This window comes from Wolffia australiana, chromosome 19 (assembly GCF_029677425.1).
Source record: "Wolffia australiana isolate 7733 chromosome 19, ASM2967742v1".
Classification (NCBI taxonomy): Eukaryota; Viridiplantae; Streptophyta; class Magnoliopsida; order Alismatales; family Araceae; genus Wolffia; species Wolffia australiana.
Window position 1 is genome coordinate 9,893,748 of NC_135853.1, and position 23,578 is coordinate 9,917,325.

The window sequence follows — 23,578 nt, forward strand, 5'->3', positions numbered from 1 at the left end:
TGCCCTCGGTGCCGAGCAGGCCAACCCAGGTGTTGTGCACATAGACCAATCTAATTATGCCCTGGGCGCCGCCCAGGAACATATTATAAATGTAAAATTGTCATATTCGGTAGAGTTTGCAGGCGTGGATTGAGGGTAATTTACAGACAGACCCACATGTTTGTCCCCTACTACCGAGGGAAATTAAAGTTGTTGTTTGGTTGAGAGTCAACACATAAGTTGATCTCATCCGGCGGTGAGCCGCTGCGTTGGCACTTCTAAGAGTGATAATCCGCTGACGTGGCAGATGATGTGTCACTTTTGCCCATTATTGACAAAATACCATTTCTCTTTTCCATTGTTGTCAAAGTGAAGTTGTTCTAAATTGTGGCATGCCACCTGTCAAAGATAATGGGTTTTCAATTTATTAAACATTAAATAGTGAATATTATTCAAATTGAGATTTAATGACTGCTGTCGTGGAGATCCAGTCAATTGGGTTGACCAGCCAGAGAGAGTTGACTGGCTTAAGTTCACCTTTTGAAATTTTAAAAAAAATTGGAGAAAAAATTGAAATTTTCTTGGCCACTAGTATTGAAGGGCACGTTGTTTTCATGATTCAAGGGCACATTACTTTCATGATTCAAGGATGCGTTATTTTCATTATTTAAGGACGCGTTATTTTCATGATTTATAAATGTAAAATAGTAGTATTTGGTAAAGTTTACAGGCGTGGATTGAGGGTAAATATCATAATTACACATGGACCCCGCATGGCTGCCGTCTGCTATCAGGGAAAATTAAAGTTGTTTTTCAGGTAAGAGTCAGCACTTAAGTTGATCTTATCCGGCGCCGAGCCGCTTTGTTGGCATTTTGAAGAGAACCAAGCCTCTGACATGGCAGATGACATGTCATTTTTGCCCATAATTAACAAAAAACCATTTTTCATTCTCATTGTTATCCAACTGAAATTATTAAACATTGAATAATGAGCACTTGTTCAATTTGGGGTTTAATGGCGGCTGTCGTGGAGATCCAGTCAATTGGGTTGACCGACCAGAGAGAGAGTTGATTGAGTTAAGTTCACCTTTTTGAAATTTAAAAAAAGAAATTGGAGAAAAAATTGAAAATTTCTTGGCCACGGGTTTTGGGGGGCACGTTATTTTCATGATTTATGTGTTCTTTTCAAGATTAATGTGGTAAAAGATAAATGAAATGTCGACTTCATCAAAGAAGATGAGGGGGGATCTTACATCTTAGATCACTCACGAGTTACTGGAAGAGTTAACGTCGTATTGAAGGCCCATGGGTTGTTTTCTGAGAGGGGTGCACATGGTTTAGAGAAGGACATGTTCCACAAAAAATAGGAAACCCGGTTTCGCGATCTCTCTCTCTCTTACTCTCACGCTCCATCTCTCTCTCTGTATATCTATCTCTTTCGCTCTCTCTATCGCTCTCTCCCTTTCTCTCTCTCTCTCTCTCGCTCTCTCTCTCTGTCCCTTTCTCTCTATCGCTCTCTCCCTTTCTCTCTATCTCTCTCGCTCTCTCCGTCTCTCTCTCTATATATCTATCTATCTCTCTCGCTCTCTCTCTCCCTTTCGCTCTCTCGCTCTCATCTCTCTCTCTTTATATATCTATCTATCTCTCGCGCTCTCTCTCTCTCTACGTTTCTCTCTATGTCTCTCTCTCTACCTTTCTCTCTATATATCACTCTCCCGTTCTCTCTATCCCACTCTCCCTTTCTGTCTATCTCTCTCTCGCTCTCTCTCTCTACCTTTCTCTCTATCTCTCTATCTCTCTCTCTCTAACGTTCTTACGCAATCTCTCTCTTTCGCTCTCATCTCTCTCTCTCACTATAACGCGCTCACGGTATCTCTCTCTCTCGCTCTCCTCGCTCTCTCACTCAAACGTGCTCACGCAATCTCTCTCTTTCAATCTAACGCGCTCACGCTATTTCTCTCTCACTCTAACGCTCTCACGCTATCTCTCTCTCTCGCTCTCCTCTCTCTCCCCTCTTTCCCACCCTCTTTCTTTCTCTCTCTCTCCTCAGTCCCCCCCTCTTTCTCTCTGTCGGCCTCTCTCTTCATCTATCTCCCTCTCACTGTCGCCCTCTCTCTCTCCCCTTCTTGCTCTCTCCCTCCGTTCTCTCTCTCTCCTCTATTTCTCTTTCTCCTCTCTGTCGCCCTCTTTCTCTCTCTTTCTCCCTCTTCGTTTCTCCCCTCTCTCACCCTCTTTCTCTTTCTCTCATCTCTCTCTCTTTCAATCGTCCCATATATGTTTATAGAGAAACATATATATATTATAATTCTCTATAAACCTATCTCTACACATTTGTATTATCTTTCTATCTATCTATCTCTATTCACAAATATATCTCCATCTATCTATATATATGTATCTCTATCTATTTATGTATGCATCTCTATCTCTCAAAATCTAATATATGTCTCCTCTTTCTCCCTCTATCTATATATACATATCTTTATAAATCTATCTCTCTCTATATATATATATAAATCCATCTACGAGTTTCTCTATCTATATCTATTTATTTATTTCTATCTGTGTCTCTCTATCTCGATCCATATATTTATATCTCTGCCTCTCTATCTCTATCTACAGATTTATATCTCTGTCTCTATCTAAATATCTCTCGATCTCTTTATATCTATCAGCCTATAGATTTATATCTCTGTCTCTATCTATTTAATATATATATATATATCTCTCTCTTCTTCAAAAAAAATCTATCTATCTGTCTTTCGATATATCTTTCTCTGTGTCTGTTTACCCGTTGAGTATATATATTTTTATCTATCCCTCGTAATATATCTAAATTCTCTTTCTATTACTCTCTCTGTGTAAATATCTACCCCTTCCTTTCAACAATTAAAACATCAACAATTTCCTTTAATACATTAATAGTATGATAGCCAAAATCTCCTCCAAAATAACGAATATTTGCAACTGGGTTCTCCAATAATGTGCCTTTTTCAATGTAAAATTTGTGTGAAATCAGAGTGGGACGAATAATCGAAGCCACACACGTAGTTCAAAGTGAGAATGCTGCTCAATATAGGTTAATATAAATATAGATTCCCTTGCCCTATCTAGTCTTGTTTGTTTATTATGTCTGATAAAGGGTAAAATATATTAGGCAAATCGTTGAAAAATAGAAAAATGAAAGGAAAAATGTGAGAGAGAGAGAGAGAGTGAGATGACCAAAAAAATTATTATTTTTTCTGGCTTAGTCCTTTCGGACTCGGATTTTCTAAATTCTTTTTCAATGAAATTATAATTGTTAGGGTTAATATCACGGTTCAGCCTAAAGTTTTCCGAAAATTCGAGTTACAGCCCTATCTTTTTTTTCGCCGCATCACAACCCGAAACGCCCATTTGGTCCGTCGCCGCAGCCCGGGCGTGACGTGGACTCGACGTGGCTGCCAGGTGGAATTCTGGCGGCGTCCACGTAAGCGGAATCCACCTGGCAGACACGTGGAGTCCACGTCACGCCCGGGCTGTGGCGGCGGACCAAATGGAATGTAAATAGGAACGATCAGTCACCTGGGAGTGAGTCACCTAGGAGAGAGCGCAGAAGGGTGGTGAAGGAGAAGGAGACGGTGGAGAAGGAGGAAGAAAGGGCGTCGGGGAGAAGGGGCTTTCGCGCTGATCAAGGACTTTGGCCACAATGGCGACCACACCCTTTCTTCCTCTTTCTCGCCGTCGCTCGGCTGAAGCGGCCACTCGACTCTGTCGCGCCGACGGTCCTCACCTGCAACACCGTCATCAACACCTGCGCCCGGGCCACAGAGGTGCCCTGGGAGAAAGAGGAGATGGGCAAGCTAAATTCATGCTCTTCCATACCCATTTGCCCATTTGCGCTTGCTGTTCTAGGGTTCTTAGAACAGGAGGATGTGGGCAGAGAAGATGTTCTACGGACGTGCCTGGTTATGTTGGGAGCGGTTGTTCTTGTTGTGGCTTTCTTGACCTTCTCCGTCAAGAAGATGATCGCCACTTATATCTTCGGTATCCTTGGAATCTCTGGGATTATGCTTCCGGATTGGGAGTATTTCGATCGTGATTACTCTTAGTGGCTGACTCCCATGCCTGCTGATAGCCACAGTGGCACCGTCGGCGCATTCGACCAGAGCTCCAGGTTTGATTGATCTTCAATTTGGGAAGTATGATATCACAATCTAAATATCGCAATCTATCTCAATTTCAATCTATCTTAATTCTACTAAATTTAACTTCCCAAGTGGAATGTAAATTTTTAACTACCTTGAATTTTGTGATAAAAATCTGAGAAAGTATTCCTTCCCAGGTTGTTATCAATCAGATTGGAGAGGCCCTCTCATCTGCAACTGAGGTTCTTGAATCGTTAGCTTTCCGAGTCTTATGTCTCTGCCAAAGGGTTTCTTTTTCACCAGATAAATCTCATCATTTACTGGGAAGCAGCAATTGGAAATTTAGTAGGCCCGTGTATAATTTTTCACCAGGTTGAAGGAATGCAGAGTGTTGCTTCTGATCTTGCTGAGGTGGTATGTGAAGAACGAGCACTTACTGAAGAGTGCGGAGAGCTCTTGGCCCTGACGCACGCACTGCAGGTAAGTGAGCTATCCACTAGTCAATAATTTCTTTTTTTGTAATATGAACGTTATTCTTAATAAGACATTTTTTTTGTTCATTCATAAGTACCAATTTCTGTTAGACAATAATTATATTTGCTTTTGTTAATCAGTTCAACCGACTTCCCATTCCACGAGAATCTTGGCGTGGGAGATGATCTTCCACCTTAAATTTTTTTCATAATTTAATGTCAAATTTATAGAATTGTAGGTGTCTTTAAATATAAGAAATCTGTAAATTGTTAACTTTAAATTTTCTTGTGCAGATGCGTTCAAACAAATAGAATGTTTGAGAAAAGTGATATTTACAGTTTTGGGGTCGTTCTGCTTGAGCTCGTTATTGGAAGGCCAGCAATTGATGTGGACAGAACCCACATTACTCAGAGAGTTCAAAAAAAACTGGAACAGGGAGATGTATGCAGTATTGTGGACCCAATAATATAAGGCGAATATGTATCCCCATGATAGGCCGTCCATAACTGATGTTGTTGTGCAACTGAAGGAATTTAAAGTTGTATCCCCACTTTCGCATGCTGACTTCTGGTTATTGCACTTAATGTTTAGTTTGGTTTATCGTTTTGGTTAATGAATTAATTGAGCAGGCCTGAGGAAATTAAGCAAATTACATTATAATGCTGATCTAGTGCCTAATGAAATTGTCTTCTAAATGTTTGAAATTATGCTACCTGAGGAAGCAAACACATACAAATTTCATGACGTTTTTAACAAGAATTATTGACACATCTATGTCGATAAAACCATTCACATTAAAAGCAACATCATAAACAGCGGTTTGAAATGTTATGACAATCATTACGACCACGATTGAAGGTAAATGTATATATTCTTTTCTTAAATGATTAGGCACAAATTTTAAATAAGCCCCCTTGAGTAGATCAACAGAAACTGAGAAGCCGAGACATAAATAGAAGTAGATCAACAGAAATATATAAAGAGGTAAAGATAAGGATAGAACCATAAATACGCATAGATCAATACAGACTTTGAGATAAAGATAGACATATATAAGGATATAGACGTGAATATGTAGAGAGGACATATCTACCAAACATATCTGATGAGATAGATATTAACATAAACGAAGAGAAACATATCAATTGTGATAGAGGACCACATAGACGGCCACATATATAGCGAATAGGGAAATTGTTCATATCATTAAATAACAAGTAAATCATGTTCTACAAATGTTCTGACAGTGCACGTGAATAATAAGGTCGAGCGCATTGAGGTTTCGTCAACCCATTGCAACTTCACCGACGATCCCTGCATTCTTTGATAATTGGCGGATATGTAGACCGCTGAGATCCCTGCATGATTGATCAAACAACTTTATTAGTTAACGTTGAAAAAACTCAAAGAAGCATGTAAACAAAGTTAGGCATAAAATTAAAACTGTACTTGGCCTCCAGCTTCTATTCTTCGTTCGGTACATGTCTTCTGATTATGGCCAACTTGGTGGCAGAGGGAGCACGTGATATGCACGCCTTTCTTCGATAGTCTTTGTACCATGGATTCTTTCTCACTGACGTCAATTTTTCTCTTCAGCTTGGGCCTTCCAGGTTGTCTCCTCACAAGAGGCGGGAAAAGATAGCTCCGTCAACCGCACCATAAGTTTTTTCCATTCATTGGCGGGATACCGTAACTATATGCTAGTTGGTAGACATCTTTCTTCAACCACTCACTGACAAAAATGACGGGGTCCTCCTTGATCCAATGAATGCAAGATATAGCATGGGGGCATGGAATGCCCCTTAACTCCCAATATCCGCAACTGCATGTTCTACGAAGTAGATCAACCACAAATCTGCTTCCCAAGTCTGTAACCTCGAATTGATACTTCCCCGCATGCCTAAGAGTGCATGTCCTTGACTTCTTCTTGTTCTCTTCGACCAACTCCCTTATCCGGGGGCATAATGTATCATTTCTGTTAGAAAACAACTCCCTTTTTTTTGCTACTCTCTGCAAGACTGCACCTCTAATTTCTTCCAGCATGTCTATGATAGGCTTAGATCTAGCATGTATGATGTAATTGTTGAAGCACTCACAAATGTTGTTGTCAATCACCTCACACTTTGTATCCCTACTAATGTACGCCCTGCAAAACTTCTTTATACCTATGTCTTGGAAGTCTTGCGCAGCTTGTGGATTCACTATGCTCATCTCCCTCATAATCCGTTGGATATATTCATGCGTTGTAGACTTCACAGCTCTCCAGAATAAGTTCTTCAAAATTTCTGTAGAATGCCCTTTCTTCTTCCAATTTGCATAGATAAGCCTAGCACAATTCCTATGCTCCGCATTGGGTAATAAATTCGCCACTGCATTTTCCAGTCCCTGCACGATGTTAGACAGGACCAATCTGTTAAAATACTACAGTTGTTGGACGATAAACATTAAGAGTTCAAAGAACTAAAAAACATATGTACCTTCTGCTGATCGCTAATAAGAGTCCAGCCATTTCCGTCAACCATTCCTAAATCATTCATCAGAAGCTGAATAAACCAAGTCCACGAAGATTGACTTTCACCTTCGACTACCGCTCAGGCAATGGGGAACATTTGATTATTCCCGTCCTTCCCAACAGCACTCAATAGTTGGCCTTTAAGTTGGGTCTTCAAAAAACATCCGTCCAATCCAATAACTCGTCTACAACCTTCAAGAAACCCTCTTGATATGGAATCAAAACATATGTAGAGGCGCTTAAACCTAACCAAAGAATCTGGAGTCGCTCTATCAAGAACCAGCTCAAAAGTACCATTCCTATTTACCTTTTTTAACTCGGCAACATATGCAGGAAGCATGTGATAATGGTCGTCCAAAGTTCCTCGAAGCTTCATGCGCGCCTCGGACCTAGCTCTATAACAGGTTTACTTTGAAACGGTGATTCCGAATAGTTCATTTATTTCCCGCATCATATCTGCCACCTTCAAATCCATATTCATCCGAATTTTCTCTAAAAAGTGTTTCGCAACCCAATGATAATCGGCTTGGCTGTTCCTCGGAGCTCTAGTACACGAATGAGTATCATTAAGCGTTTTCACTACAAACGCCTCTCTCGTTCTATCCCAACTAGCGTATATCCTCCACGGGCAACATCCCTTGCAAACAACTTCAACTTTTCGGTTACCGGACCTTGGAAAAGTGATGTTGAATCCGTTCCATATAGCATGGTCCTTTACAACTGCCCTAAACTGAGAAGCCGATTCAAATTTCATGCCCAATTGAAATATAAAACTCTTAGTGGGACAGCCTGGATCATACGTCTTCCGCCTGTATATACCTTCCATTTTCATCCTCATCATCGGTATCATTGGGGGTTAACATGTCACCCTCGGAATCATCATACTCGCTATGATATCCATCAACAAATGTTTGTTGTTGGACATGTTCGTTTCTAAGTCTGTGGCCGTCTTCCAATTCTTCATCCCATTCGTCACTCGAATATTCGTCGGGGGCACTTAAATACACTTCACTTTCCTCCTCTTCCCTACCTATATCATATTCAGAGTCATCATCGCTATCATAATCAGAACCAAACACCTTACACTCGTCATCAGCCCTGTATAAGAGATAGATGGAAAAGAGTAATTGATCATGCGTGCAAAATACTTAAATTACCAAGGAGATCTTACATTCTTCTATGACAAACAGATATCTGAAATTACATTGGAAATAATAAAAAATACAATATTTAAGTACAAAGGGAAAAATAAAGATAATAAAAACTTACATTACTTAAAGCCAAGCGTCCACCGTCAAATAATAGAAGAACGCCTAAAAACGCAAAAAAACAAAAGGATGTTCGCATTGAGCCGAGGAGTTAAGTCAATTAGAATTCCAAAACGTATGGGTTAAAAAGGAATTTTGCATCAAGGTAGATATGTACAAAGATAGAGAGCTACGTAGCTAGACAGAAAGACTGTAGATATGTACATTGGTAGGTAAGAAATCATGTAGAAAAAACACATTAATAAACTGACATAAAGATTGAGATATACAGTCCACAGATATCCTCTGCGGTTTAAAAAAACCAGCAGGTCACCACACGAGGAAACAGTCCACATATAGAAAGATGGTTATATCTAACAAATTATAAGATCATTTAAAATCCACCTATCCCAACAAAAGATCATTTAAAATCGACCTATCACAGAATGAACACGCGGATGAATGACTCAAACCATTCAATGTTAATCCATCGTCATTAAATTTTCATAAAATTTCAGCAACATGGGCCAGAAATTGCCGGCAATAACAAGAAATAGACAGTAGGATAGCTTCTACAGCCCAGGCAATGAATGTTTAAGGCAATTTTCAAAAGCCAGTACTGTCAATCAACGCACAATAAGATACATTCTTAGAAAATATACATGAAAAATCTGAGAAAAAACGAGGAGATGAACGATGACTCAGCAAATGAATATGCAGATGAATTAGTCGAACCATTCAATGCTTACTCATCATCATTAAATTTGCAAAAAATTTCAGCAATATGGGCCAGAAATTAGCGGTGATAAAAAAAATAGCCAAGAGAATTTTAGGACAATTTTCACACGCAAGAACTGTCGACCGACACGCAGCAGGATACATTCGTCGAAAATAAACATGAAAAATCCAAGAAAAAACTAGGAGATGACCCATGATTAAGTGAATGAACACGCGGAAGAATGACTCAAACCATTCAATGCTAATCCATCGTCATTAAATTTTCATTAGATTTCACCAATTTGGCCCACAAATTGGCGGCGATATCAAGAAATAGACGGTAGGATAGCTTCAAACTCTGTTGAATAGATGTTCGCTCTGGTTTTATACGACTTTCCTCAGATCAATATCACCTTGAGGAATTTAACATTACAGAGTTTGTGTTAAAAAAAAATCAATGTTACATAGGTATATCTTAGACCTCTAATTAGCAGATCAGTGGGCCTGAATGGCTACGAAAAGTGTTTTAGTTGAAGTGGCCTCTGATACGAACCTAGGTGTTCTATTCGGGAGAGAAAGGAAGAAGAGAAAACTAGCTCAATGTATTTGGGAATAGGAATATGCAGGTGGAATGTGCATAAAACGGTAAGACTGAAATGTATTTCCTCAAACTAAATGCCCTATAGATCGCCCAAGTGACACAGCAAAAAGGAACGATCTGCCTGATTAGAACCTTAGTAGGGACATAGAGCCAAGAACCCTACCTCGTGGAACGCCCGTAGACAAGAAGAAGCTCGCAACGAGCTCTCCTCTCCTCTCCAACGAAGCTCACGTAAAATGGAAGCCCCTTCTCCCCGACGCCCTTTCTTCCTCCTTCTCCACCGTCTCCTTCTCCTTCACCACCCTTCTGCGCTCTCTCCCAGGTGACTCACTCCCAGGTGACTAATCGTTCCTATTTCTCACTTTCTTCAAATCGCGTTATGACGTGGACTCCACGTGTCTGCCAGGTGGATTCCGCTTACGTGGACGCCACCAGAATTCCACCTGGCAGCCTCGTCGAGTCCACGTCACGCCCGGGCTGCGGCGGCGGACCAAATGGGCGTTTCGGGCTGTGACGTGGCGAAAAAAAAGATAGGGCTGTAACTCAAATTTTTGGAAAACTTTAGGCTGAACCGTGATAATAACCCTAATTGTTAACTTGTTAGATATCTTTTTACTGCACAAGTGGACAAATGACGTGTCACAGTTGTCCAAGTCACATTTATCTGAATTTTATTTTGGACGGGCCATTTATACCACGTCACATTATCTGGTCGAACATTCCTGTCTTCTTGAATATTCGATTAATAGTTAGAATTAAATACATGAGCAAACATTCAATGATAATGGATAATCACTGAATCCCACGTCTCACCCCATCCGAAACTGTCTCGTCCCACGTCCCATTTTTCGGATCTTAAAAACCATCCCATCCCTAAACCGTCCCATCCAAAACTGTCTCGTCTCAGAACTGGCCGGGCCCTGGCATCCAAATTCAGTCAGACATCAGGGATGGAAAGCGATAGAAGTTCTGAATCATAGAAGTTTCAAAATTCAAGAAAATAATCATAAAATGGAATTTTAGTACATTCATTTCCAAATGAAAAACCATCCCATATTTCACTGTGGGAACGAATTTCCATCTTGTTTCGTCAGCGGCACTGGACTGAACGGGACGGAAAGCGATAGAAGTTCTGAATCATAGAAGTTCCAAAATTCAAGAAAATAATCATAAAATGGAATTTTAGTACATTCGTTCCCAAATGAAAAGCCATCCCATATTTCACTGTGGGAACGAATTTCCATCTCGTTTCGTCAGCGGCTCTGGACTGAATGGGACGGAAAGCGATAGAAGTCTGAATCATAGAAGTTCCAAAATTCAAGAAAATAATCATAAAATGGAATTTTAGTACATTCGTTCCCAAATGAAAAGCCATCCCATATTTCATGGTGAGGACGAATTTCCATCTCGTTTCGTCAGCGGCTCTGGACTGAATGGGACAGAAAGCGATAGAAGTTCTGAATCATAGAAGTTCCAAAATTCAAGAAATTATTCATAAAATGGAATTTTAGTACATTCGTTCCCAAATGAAAAGCCATCCCATATTTCATGGTGAGGACGAATTTCCATCTCGTTTCGTCAGCGGCTCTGGACTGAATGGGACAGAAAGCGATAGAAGTTCTGAATCATAGAAGTTCCAAAATTCAAGAAATTATTCATAAAATGGAATTTTAGTACATTCGTTCCCAAACGAAAAACCATCCCATATTTAATGGTGAGGACGAATTTCCATCTTATTTCGTCAGCGGCTCTGGACTGGAAGGTTATTTCGATCCGGATTCGAAAACCTTAGACGTTTGAGGGAGAGAATCCAGTGAGTAGTCAATTCACGTTAAATTTATCCATTTTACTAACCAAAATTTGAATTTTCTTTCCCACAAGCAAGTGCAGACACGCCCGTTATTTTTAAATGAGCGTCTTTTCAACAATCGTACCAAAATCAGGACATAAATTTCTGTCGTGATATTTGATGTCCAAATAATTCAGAGGAATAAAAATAATTCATTTTCACCAAAAATCCATTTTTTATTATGCATGGATAATAAAGCCTCATAAAAAATATTAATCTTGGCAAAAAAATCGAGTCCGACAAAAATTCAAATGCATTGCATTTTCTCGGAGAAGAAAATGAAATCAAGGGAGGAATCTGTGATCTGGGGGGCACCGACATCGTTGACCTTGGTCAAAACTCTCCAAGATGAGTTGGAGAGCGATAAGAGTAAAGATCATGGGCCAGGCTCTGAAAAGAAAATATGAAACACGCATCAAATTTTGAAATAATATGGTTTTTTGACCATTTTGAGTTCTAGAATAAACTTTAAGAAACATTTCCTATATCAAAAGAAATATCGTACTCTAACAATACGATTATTAGTGTACAATTTTGAATTACCTGTTCTTGAGCTCTGAAGTACATGAAGGGTGTGTACTGCAGGAAATTAGACACTCTCGACGTATAGATATCAGCATACCTAATTTTTTTAAAAAAAAATCAGTAAAATGGAAACATAAATTCCTCTATGTTACTTAGTTCCTTATGACATACTTCTCTATTTGTCGCGTTAAGTGACTTTTGTCCCACAGGCCTGCCCGCGAGATATAACCCCACCTGCCAAATGAAAAGAACTTCTCGTTCTATAGATGTTTTGATTTCATAGCTGAATGAAAATAAAAAAATATCCAATTCTATTAATTATCATCCTGAAAGTTTATCTACTAACACACCTTTGATTGAAGTGCTCTCCATCTTCTTCGAGCATCGGGGCAATCTTACAGTCAAGTCTCTGCATGACAATCAGCAACTTCTGCATAGCCTCTGTAAGACTCTCACTGTCCATGTTGGTTGCGCTTAACGTCTGTAAAAAATATAAAATTAATAAATTCATGATTTTTCTGACCAAATAATTTAAAAAACTTCATTACTTTCCCTGCTCTTTTGCAAAAAAAAATCAAAGCCACCCTGTTTATTTTCACCCATCAGAAATCCTTGTTTCAAAGTAATATTTTAAATATCATACCTCCATCTTGTTTATTTTGAAGAAGGAAAAGCCAACTAGTAAGCATCTAGTATATAAAATATTATAATACCAGAAAGCTAGAAAAGCAAGAAATGTTTGGTCGGTTCACCTGGGCAGGACGTCCCTTTGTTCGTCGTTGCAAGGCAAGTCGCAGCTGATTGAACAAATCTCCCACGGTTTCTTTTTGGCGAATCAGCTGTATCAACTCTTTTCTATGGCTCCGACCATGTATCAAAGCATTGAACTGTCGACTCCACAAAATTTTTTTAGCGGAAGAGAATCAAGAAGGAAAGCCAAAAGCTATAAATATGCATATCCTGAAGAATTGGCGGTTTCTAAGAAATTAAATTTAAAGAATAAGAAAAGTTAATCACCCAGCAAATTGGCGGACATCTCAATGATTGAACTTAATCAATGCATAAAGAAAACAATAACGCCAATATTATTTTACTGTAAATCAACCGTTTTCCAAAAAACCTGGTGAATAGGAAGATCGCTTTTAAGGAGAGTTCACGGAAATGAGAAGAGAGAACAATAGAAAGGTAAACAGGAAGATGACGATAGCTACAGGCTTGGGTCGAGGCACATGCACCCATCAGAAGGATCTCGCTAGGTTTAAGAAGTTCCTGACTGGCCCCCTTCCTGGAGGGCAACACATGTTTCAAGGGGAAAAATACTCTGAAGGTAAAAGATAAAATACCCTATTAAGGGTTGGTATTGTATCAATTCGGAATAATATTCCTAACAACTTTGCATGACCGTTACTGATATAATCAAATACAAACCTCATCCTCCAGTTCTCTGCAAATCAGAGCCGTTCGCCAACGCAAATGAACTTTGGATTGGCTCACATCTGTATAAATATGATCCCCTACGTACAGTATTTCATCTCCATGGATATTCAGGCATTTCTCCACCATCTGAGCGCTTCCCCCAGAGTATAAACCTCCTACAAATAGAAGTTCAAAAATGACTCAGAAGATAAGAGAGAATATATTTATTTACAAAAAAATATGATAATAACGACCACAAAAATATAAAAAAGCAAGAAAAATACCAGGATGTGCCTCGAAGCATGGCCGCATCAGACCGTCGCTTGTCATGATCTCATAGAGCGGATTCGCCATTTGAAAGAACTCTGGTTTACGAGCCGAAACAATGACCTGGCAGGAAAAATGCTCGAACAATTCAATTGGATTGGGCAATAGAAAAACACTGAACATGAGCATTAGAAAATAAACCAAGTCATGGATACCATTTCAAAGAGGTCTCTCCATCCGATGTCATTAGGAAGGAACCTGTCAAACGCATGCTGCATCATCTTGTTTGTGTAGTGGTAATCTGAGTTGGTGATCAGTACCAACCGTTTACCCGCCTAAAAGGTATAAATTTATCAGTTATAATTAAAGGTTATCGTGTTATAAAATCATATGACGTGACCATGCCTCTTTTTGATCCAGAAGTGTGAGAGGAAGCTCAGGATCAGGCTCAACAAAACGTGCTGGATCAGCCATGATCTCGCTCTGCAGAGGAAAATACATATCTCAAACCCAAAATTATGGAGGGGGGTTTCTAAAAATTATTAGCAAAATCGTCACCTTCAGTTGTCCTTCAACGTGGGCTCTAAAGAGAGCTTTGGCGACAGACTGAAGAAACTGCCACTATCAGAAAACTGATGCATAGCGACAAGAGGACAAGAAACTAGGGTTCGGCATCCAGGATGACAATGACAAGTGAATGATGACAATGATAAATCCTCATGATGATCATCAGCATACATACAAATCATCTAATAATGAATTCATCATCGTCCCAGCATTTCATCATTACTTGTTTGTCATGATCTCATAATTGTCTTCTACAAAAAATGGAATGACGATTATGATGAAAAAATTGTCATCGTTTGCCTATTCTATGTGAAACAGTCAAAAGAAGAGTATTCAAAAAGCTTGAAGATGATGACGGCGAAGAGTAGTCATCCCATGCGTCCAAATCATATGATGACGAATTCTTGATTGTATCATCATCTTCTCATCATTTGTATCGTACCAAAAATGGATGACGACGACGATGATGATAATGAATCATCATCGTCTAAAAATCCAATGAGAAGCTGTTGATATAAGAATAGCCAAAATCTTGCCTTATATAATCTTCTATAGTCGAGCGGCCCAAGGCTTGCCGGCACTGCACCTTCATCGAGCCGATCAACCATCTGCCAAAGTTGGTCGAGTCAAATTCTCTACAGTTCTCTTACAAAGAATTAGGGATAAATTTTTGTCCCCGATTTCATTAAAGAGCCAAATTAGAGAAATATATATATATATATATATATATATATATATAAATACTGTGCCAGAAATTGGACCTGCATGAACATGACAGCTTCAGAGACAGAAAAGAAGGTGTTGAGGAACTCCCAGCGACTCTCCTTCCTCAGGTCAACCAATTCTCTCCCGTAAATCTCACTGTTATAATTTAAACATTTCCATGATTAGGATGATAAATTAATCTAGGATGAATATATAAACGGAATTTGACCAAACCTCACGGCCCGCGTCGACAACATGTGGGTTCCATGCATGGCCCTCTTCACATACCCAAATCTATCTGCCTTCACCAGATTTCCCCTCTCCTTGTCCATGATAAGCCCCCTGATGACCTGTAGAACGATGGTAGAATAATTTCATCAGATATATTTATTGCCAATCTAAGCTAAATAATTCTTAGTAAAAAAAGTAAATTACCAAATTAGGGTCAAAAGTCAACCCATCAACCGGAAAGCCCATGCCCTTCAGGTTGGCCATGCCATAGTCGTATGCCCGACCCTCCCAGGCCTGAATTAGGCCAATAATCATCACTTAAATACAATATTTTTCACCATTAAAATCCAATAGACATAGGATGAATAATTGCTTTTAGGAAATATTTTCTTGGAAAGATTCAATGAGCCGATAATTTAACAAAAGAATGATGCGGTTCCGTGTTCACCATGACATTGTAGTGGATCAAAGTATAATCCATGTCATAACCGATGGCACTGATCGACCGGAGATTTAACGTCCGGGTGCAAAAAATCCCACGAGGGGAATGCAACGACATCAGTGGATCCTGCTCATTAAACACCATCAGAAATTTCACAGCTCAACTGACAGACGATTGAAATGTATAAAGAAATTTTACTTTAAATGTACAGATGTACATTGAAAGTATAACCCAGATGAAGAAAAACTGGAATTAAAATGAATAATGAGGAATAACTACAGGAATATCAAGATGGGTCAGCAATCTCTTCGCTTCTTCGGCTTCGATTTTAGCAATCTCCTCAATCGGGCCCCCTAAAGCAGCCTCCCCATCAACCCCTGAGAAAGAAATCGACCATCCGAGATGAAAAAAACTTCAAATCCTCCCCACATTCCTTCAGATTAACCAAGAACAACTTAAAAAAAAAAGCCAAAAAAATTGTACCGAGAGCTTCAAGGCGCTCCGGGCTGACGTTCAAGTCTCCCTTGGTGCTCTCTCCGAGATAGTCCACGTCTGATCTGCTTGAAGAAGTAATGGAGAAGACCTCACCGCCGGCGTTGGCGGAGGTAATTGACCCGCGTCGCCCTGCCCAAACCGGCAGGCCCGCCAGTCTTCTACTCAAATCAGCTCTTAGAACAGGAACCAACGGTCTCTGCACTGCAACGCTGCCCAAATACTCCAAGAACTCCGCCATGGCCTTGATCTATAGCTTCTCCAGAGGCGCCTCTTCCGCCAAGTGTGTGAAGAAGATTTCTAGGATTGCGGAGGAAATCATTGATGGGTATTTCCCGATTGCTCCGGCATCTATCCTGGACGAGATTCGCTCAAAATCCCGAGGTGGGTCGCGCCCTTTAAGCCCTGCGGAGTCGCTGTTCTCTGGATATTTGCCGCCTTTTGGGTTCTCAATCATCGCGCCATGACTTCTTTTCTCGTTTCTGGATTCTGGGTAGGACCAAAGATGCGATCTTTAGAGGACGCTTAGCTGAATCGCACGCGCTAGCTGGTTAATGAGTTTTGGGCCTGGGATCGACTTGGAAGTACAAGTGAGATGATTAAATGGATTTTTTATTTGTTTGGAACTATAGTAATTATTATGTAACATATTAGATGTGGATAAGCCCAAAGGTGAGATATTTTACACCTCTGTTATGCATCTGATAGACACAGACTCCATGGAACAAGAGTAATTATTATGTAACAATATTGTTGTGGGTAAGCCCAAAGGTGAAATCTTTTACACCTCTTTTGTGCATCAGATAGACACAGACTCCATGGGACAATAGTAATTAGTATGTAACATTATAGTTGTGGGTAAGCCGAAATGTGAGATCTTTTCCACCTCTTTTATGCATCAGATAGACACGGACTCCATGGAACAATAGTAACTATTATGTAAAAAAATGTTAGGTGTGGGTAAGTCTAAAGGTGAGATCTTTTGCACTTATGCGTCACATAGAGACAGACTCCATGGTTAATGGGTCAAGCCTATTAGACTCAGTAGGGTTTGGCTTCCTGTTTTGAGAAAAAGATTAGCTTATAATTATGGATAGGTCAAATTAGGAGTTTTTAGATATCGGGTATATTGAAAGGTGTTGTCTTTCATGGCTACACTCGTATACACACAAATATATTTGTTAATGGACCAAGCCTATTAGGCAGAGTCGGGTAGGATTTTTTGTTTTAGGCCAGGGATTAAATATCAAAGAATGAATTGATAAAATGAAAGGGATTACTTCTCTTTAAACATGTGTTATACATAATCATATTTGTATGACACACAAGACATGCATCAAAATATCCATTAAATGATTGCATTGCCTACTCTTGTTCATATGATGAATATGATCGATTTTGACGCCCTGAGTGTGGAGACACCGAGGGCAGATTGAGGGTGCTCATTGAGGAAAGAGTTCATTAAATTGGTATATATTAATCCTTGTCTATCAGGTCGGTTCATGTCATGGTTGTGTGAGTTGTCCGTAAACCTAAGATACTAAAGTTACCTTATGAATGGGTGACTATGTTTTGATTATGAGCCACGAGTATCTAACAATGAGATCACCCTAGCTTGGATGCAACAATAAGTATACAAAGGTGATTGTGTGGTCATAATGGGATCTTTTGCCTTTGGTATAGGAGGATATCGACTCAATGAAGATGTAGTTAAATCCATACCTAGGGTAGTAAAAATATCATTGAAGATGTTCTTCAATGAATTATGACACACAACAATACTAACTAGAATAACTAATTAGGGTTTGAAAACTTACAATACCTTAAGTCATTTGAGAGTATTGTGATGATGGAGTATACGTATGCAACATCCATAGATAAGAAAGTTTCTATGAGAGAGTTGGAATACTGCTGTGTATCTTCTAGATAATGAGGTGAAGCTTTAAACCCAACACACCGATTACTAAACCTATCTGTTGGGTTTAATTGATCATTTATTAATTAATCTATACATAGATATATTTAATTAGTAGAGTTGGTCAATTAGTTTTTTAAGAGTTATTACCTATATTGATACATGGGCATAGAGGATCACAAGATTTATACTTTTAGAAGTCGGTGGGTATACTCAAATTTTAGAGATTTCTGTGAAATATCCCCAAGGATGGACTTTTAAAAAATGTTTTCTCAAGGATTTTATGATATTACCCCATATAGTACAAATAGAAGAGGACACCCATTTTTCTGATACCCTTTCTAGTCGTTATTGGGTGCCCTTCATTCTCTTCTCTTGCTCTCTCCAACTCCTGCTTCTAATGAGACCAGATTGCTGTGAAACAAATTACAAAAGCATAGTTTAACAAAATGACGAGGAGAACCAGTGATCTAAAGATTGCATGGATACATCTAGGAGTTAGACATTTCAAAAACTCATCTAAGGAACTAACTGATAGAAATATATGTGTATAGCAAGCCAAGGAATCATTCCACATCTAGTTTATTGTTCAATAAGATCAATTCCTTAGAATGCACCTATGATGCATATGATGAAGTCCATGAATACATTATCTGACTTAGTAAAATATGATAAGATCATATTACAAAGATCACTCCTCTCTAATCACGTGTTCTAAATATTATTATTTGAATGTGATGAAGGCAAATTAGGTATGTTAATTGAATTGTTGTTCTAATTTTTGTTGGTTTCGATGCCTTGGTTCGGCCATGGAAAACACGTTCCATGGATGCGGAAGCGTGTCGATCGATTCACAATTGATCTTTAAAATAAAATATTGCATGTACCTTTTAGGGAACTCGTTCCACCCTTGACTTTGCCGCTCTTAGATCGTTCTGAAGCCGTTCATGCATCCGACCTCTAGAAGTATCCACACGATCACTCGGCGCTTGAATCTCCACGTCTTCTTCTTCAACTCTTCATGAAAATCTAGAAGATCTCCTCACCATGAAGACACTCTTCTTTTGGATGAGTGGAGAAGAGAATGGAGAAAGGGAGGGGCTCAAATCAGGATTACATGGGTGCTTAAAATGAGACCCCTTTCCCTCTTTATATTTCACTTAAGGTTTTTCTCAAAAACCCTACAAAGTAAAATATATCTACCAATGCCCTTATGACCTTGTGCGTGTGACCCTCTAGGCCCATGTATCATTCTAGTTAATAACTTTAGTGGCCCAATAATATTTATTGACCGACCTTATTAATTAAGTATATCAACACATATATTAATTAAATAAGGATCGATTCAACCCAATCAATAGGTTAAGTTTCCAGCTCGTGGGGTGTCAAGCTACACTCTTGCTCTAGAAGATACCGAGTAGCGTTTGAACTCTCTCATGGAACCTTTACCATCATCGGTTACCGTATATGTATAACCCATCATTCGCGCGAGACTCTCAAACAACTTAGAGTATGATTGATCGTCAAACTCTAATTCATCATTTGATTAGTACTGATGCTTAACGGGGATCATTGTAGAAAGCCTTCTCCAATATCCTCACTACCCTAACCAAGGATTTTTCTGCATCATTTTCCTTGAGTCAATCTCCTCTTATACCAAGGGCGGATGATCCCATCTTGACCACTCAATCATCTCCGTAAGCTTCTTACTACATCCGATCTCTAACTTGTTTGAATCCCATGATTAGAGGCTTGTAAGTCATAGTCAAAACTTAGTCGTCCACTCACGAGATGTCCTTAGTGTCTCAGGTCAGTGGATCACTTATACAACCATGACTTGAATCAACCTGATTGACGTTTATGTATAATACCATTCAGGGGTTCGTACGGATCAATTCAGTGAACTCTTTCTCCAAAGAGCACCCAATATCTGTCCTTAGTGTCGCCACACTAATAGCCACATGATCAGCTATACTTATCGTATAAGTAGGATCAGCTAGTGCTATTCTATCAGGATAATTCGATGTCTGTATAGACTATCCATCGAATAGGAATATTTAGAATACATGTTTAAAAACTAGTAATCACTGTATTATGATCTCATCATAATTCACTAAGTCATTGCATGTATTCATGGACTTCATTATAAACATCACACGAAATAATAATGAATGCAAATATTTTATTCAATGAACTTAAATAAACATGGTAGTGTGAATGGCTTGACGGCCACATAATATCGATGAATTTTAATTTGTAGTTTGAGAAAATAAAAACTTACTCATATGTAAAGTAGGAGCGAGGTCTTCTCCACAGGGACTGGCCTTTAGAGGGGAGTTTAATATTTGAGTTATAGTTGAAGAGAAGCAAGAACAATAAGAAAGACAAAGAATATAGTAAGTAATAAGTAATTAGTAGGTGGAGGAAATATTAAATGGATGAGAGAACTAAGATAAGGTGTAATAGTAATGAAGGGTAAATGATGTTTGAGAGAACTAGAGACGAGAGAGAGAATATAAGATATTATTTATATATTTTTATAGATATTAGAGGTAGTAAAAAAGTAAAACACTTGAAATGGAGTCATGGTATTATAATTTTGGTTGATGTTAATGTAAGTGTGGAAGAAGTATAGAAGATTAGTGAGATAGATAGAATACTAAAATACTATAAATAGGAGATAGGAGGTTATTTATTTAATTAATAGTAAGTTATAAGTAAACTAGGAGATGAATGTAATGATGATGGATGTTAAGATTTAGTTTGATAGTGAGTAAGATTTTATGGTAATAAGGTTTAAGAAGTTAATTGATAGAAATATTTGATTTAGTAAAAGGTAAGAAGAAGAATGAAGAAGAGGGAAGTATTACATATGATAGGAGAAAGAAGGTATTATAACTTGAGTTATCAATTGGACTAGAGGAAAAGATATATATGTACGCTTAGATTTTAATACTAAGAAAAACACGTAGAAGTATAGGGATTATCTAATTAGCAAGTGAATTAAGCAGATAGATAGTAAGAATATTAAGATTGTCGACTTAACTAGAAAGATAGAGATATTCAATTTTTGGTTGATTTTAGAAGAACATAGGTAGAGGGAAAAATAACAAGAGGAGAGAAATAGTTGTACACATATATGGATGCTTTAGAATCTAACAGTAAGAAAGGTAAGTAATAGAATAGAGATTATCTAATTATAAGAAGGTATTTAATTAGATTAGGAGGGTCAATGTAAGTAGGTATTTTGATTATTATGTTTATACTTATCTTAGGATAATAGAAATATGATATTTATAGGAAGATATATTTACTATTTATTTTAAAATATTTTTATAAGGTAAAATAGGGAAGGAAATTAGATAAATCGTGGAATATCCTTGAACTTACACAAGGTGCTCGATAAAACGCCACAACAAAATCCTGATACTGAATCTCAACAAAATTGGTCTTGATAGGTGATTGAATTGAACTGAATCTACTGTCTTGTTTTGCTACTGATTCTCAACAAGGTTGAGCAGAGGAGAGATATCGGATCCACCCTGATTTGGGCGACCAAGAGTAAGGGCACCGATTACCACCCCCAAGTATCGGTGTGCGTTCTTGCTTGTCCTTCTCCGTGCTGGTGCAGATATGAGTCACCCTTTGCTCTCTTTGGAGTCATCCTAAGAAGCCATGGCTGTTGAAGAAGCATCACCCTTCTCCTCTCGCTCGTCCCACCGCCAAAATGAGTCTACTGCCGTTCTGCTTCTACTACAGTAAGAAGGATCTTAGTGCCTTCAAAATCACCCTTTAAAGGGTTAGAATTGATCCAAGGACTCTCCAGGAGCCATTTGTGGGCCCCTCGTCACCGGCCTATGCCGGCTGACCAACAAGAACAATGATCCATGGTAGAGAAGGACATGTCTACCCCCCTACTATCCGATCTGCCTTAAATGGGTTAATGGTTGTGATCAAATCACAACTATGGACCCATTCGTTAATGGTGTACCCCTTCCTATACTGGTCAATCGCTCCGTCAGCCACCCAATGAACAACTCGTGCTTTGATTCGGCCCCACCATCTATATCATCGATTCTAGCCAATCAAAAACCTGAATAGAAAAAGAAAGAGAACTAGAAATACAAAGTGGATCTCACCGTCCGATCGACCTAAAGAAAATTGGCTGAGATAATATCTACTTACTCAAAATGGCCTGATATGATACTTGCCTTGGGCCAGGTTGGCTCAAAGCCTGATCATAATTTTCTTTTTTATTTCTTAAAATTGCGGCCCAACGGGCCGCGATCCATTTCTTTGTTGTCGACCTGGGCCGATGTGTAAGTGTAGAGGATTGACATTGATAATCCCATATCAGAAAATTTGGAATATGTGTTGCTATATAATTATCGTTCTATTACATCCTTTGAATAAAAAATATACTTACCTTTTATGCGTGCATGCGTGGGCCTCTATGTGGGCCTTGTGTGGGTCATGTTGCTAGTGCGTCAGTTGCTTGCTGGCTATAAGGTGGGCTTGAGAACCCTTGAGCTTGCCCGCTTGTGGATGGCTTAAGCAATGATGTGGCACATCAAAGTATCGATTAGTATGGCCGAACTTATATTCATTAGTGTGGAGACACTAGGAGACATAGTGGGTGCCAAAAAGTTCATTGAATTGATATGTACAAATCCTTTAACAATATCATGCTAAACTATCAATGAGATTAATTTATGTTACAGTTGCAAAAGTAATATTTATATCTGAGACAGCAACAACAACTTGTGGATGGATGGTTGTACTTTGTCTATGATCTACAAGTTCATTTGTGGAATTTTAAAAAGTCTCAGTTTAAGTTCAGAAAAATCACGAAGATACTTGAGTGGTCAAGATGGGAATCATTCGCCCCATGAATAATAGGAGACTTATCACAGAATATGATGTGATGACGTCCTTGGCCAAGGCAGTAAAATATCATAGAGGAGATATCAAATCATTTCCACAAACATCAGTATTAACTCATATGACCTATTAGAGTTTGATAGTTTTCACACCCTAAGTCATCTTATGAGCATAAAGCATAAGTAATAATTCAGGTGATCAATTAAGGTTTGATAGTTTTGACACCCAAAGTCATCTTAAGAGTATAAAGCAGATTATGTATAATAAAAATATTCTATGAGTGACTTAATATGATCATTCACATCTTTTAAAGTATGAAGTATAGCTTGAGGAGGGAGAACCAACCAACTGATAAGGTTAAATTGATATCTCATTGATTAATATATATGATAACACAATTAATTAATTTGGAAGGCCAAAAATGATCATTCTGCCATTATAGCTTTTAATTGGACTAATACATGGGTCTATAGGGCCACAAGCAAATGGTATTTTTTACACCATAAGATATACTTAAATTTTAACATTTCTTATGAAGAATGTACACTTAGTATAAACAGGGAAAAGCCATGACCAAAACTCACCTAGACCTGAATTTTTAAGGACCCTTCCCCTTCTATTTTCCTTCTTC

At 38.7% G+C, this 23,578-nt stretch overlaps 1 protein-coding gene across 2 annotated transcripts; it reads right to left on the minus strand.

Annotated features, from left to right (window-relative positions):
* Window positions 1-10,393: 10,393 nt before the first annotated feature.
* LOC144715672 (HAD-superfamily hydrolase, subfamily IG, 5'-nucleotidase) lies at window positions 10,394-16,674 on the minus strand. 2 transcript variants are annotated; one of them, XM_078590626.1, is made up of 18 exons: window positions 16,143-16,674; window positions 15,939-16,036; window positions 15,666-15,785; window positions 15,422-15,511; window positions 15,221-15,336; window positions 15,043-15,142; window positions 14,818-14,889; window positions 14,273-14,320; window positions 14,120-14,197; window positions 13,930-14,049; window positions 13,732-13,837; window positions 13,460-13,623; window positions 12,784-12,918; window positions 12,382-12,512; window positions 12,203-12,265; window positions 12,050-12,128; window positions 11,826-11,896; window positions 10,394-10,577 (listed from the first exon to the last, which is right to left on the minus strand). In XM_078590626.1, the coding sequence occupies exons 1-17, from the start codon at window positions 16,390-16,392 to the stop codon at window positions 11,840-11,842; spliced, it is 1,827 nt and encodes a 608-aa protein (XP_078446752.1). In that variant the 5' UTR covers window positions 16,393-16,674; the 3' UTR covers window positions 10,394-10,577; window positions 11,826-11,839. The 2 variants fall into 2 exon arrangements, with proteins under 2 accessions (XP_078446752.1, XP_078446751.1); XM_078590625.1 differs by lacking the exon at window positions 10,394-10,577 and having other exon boundaries at window positions 11,702-11,896; window positions 16,143-16,673.
* Window positions 16,675-23,578: the final 6,904 nt, after the last annotated feature.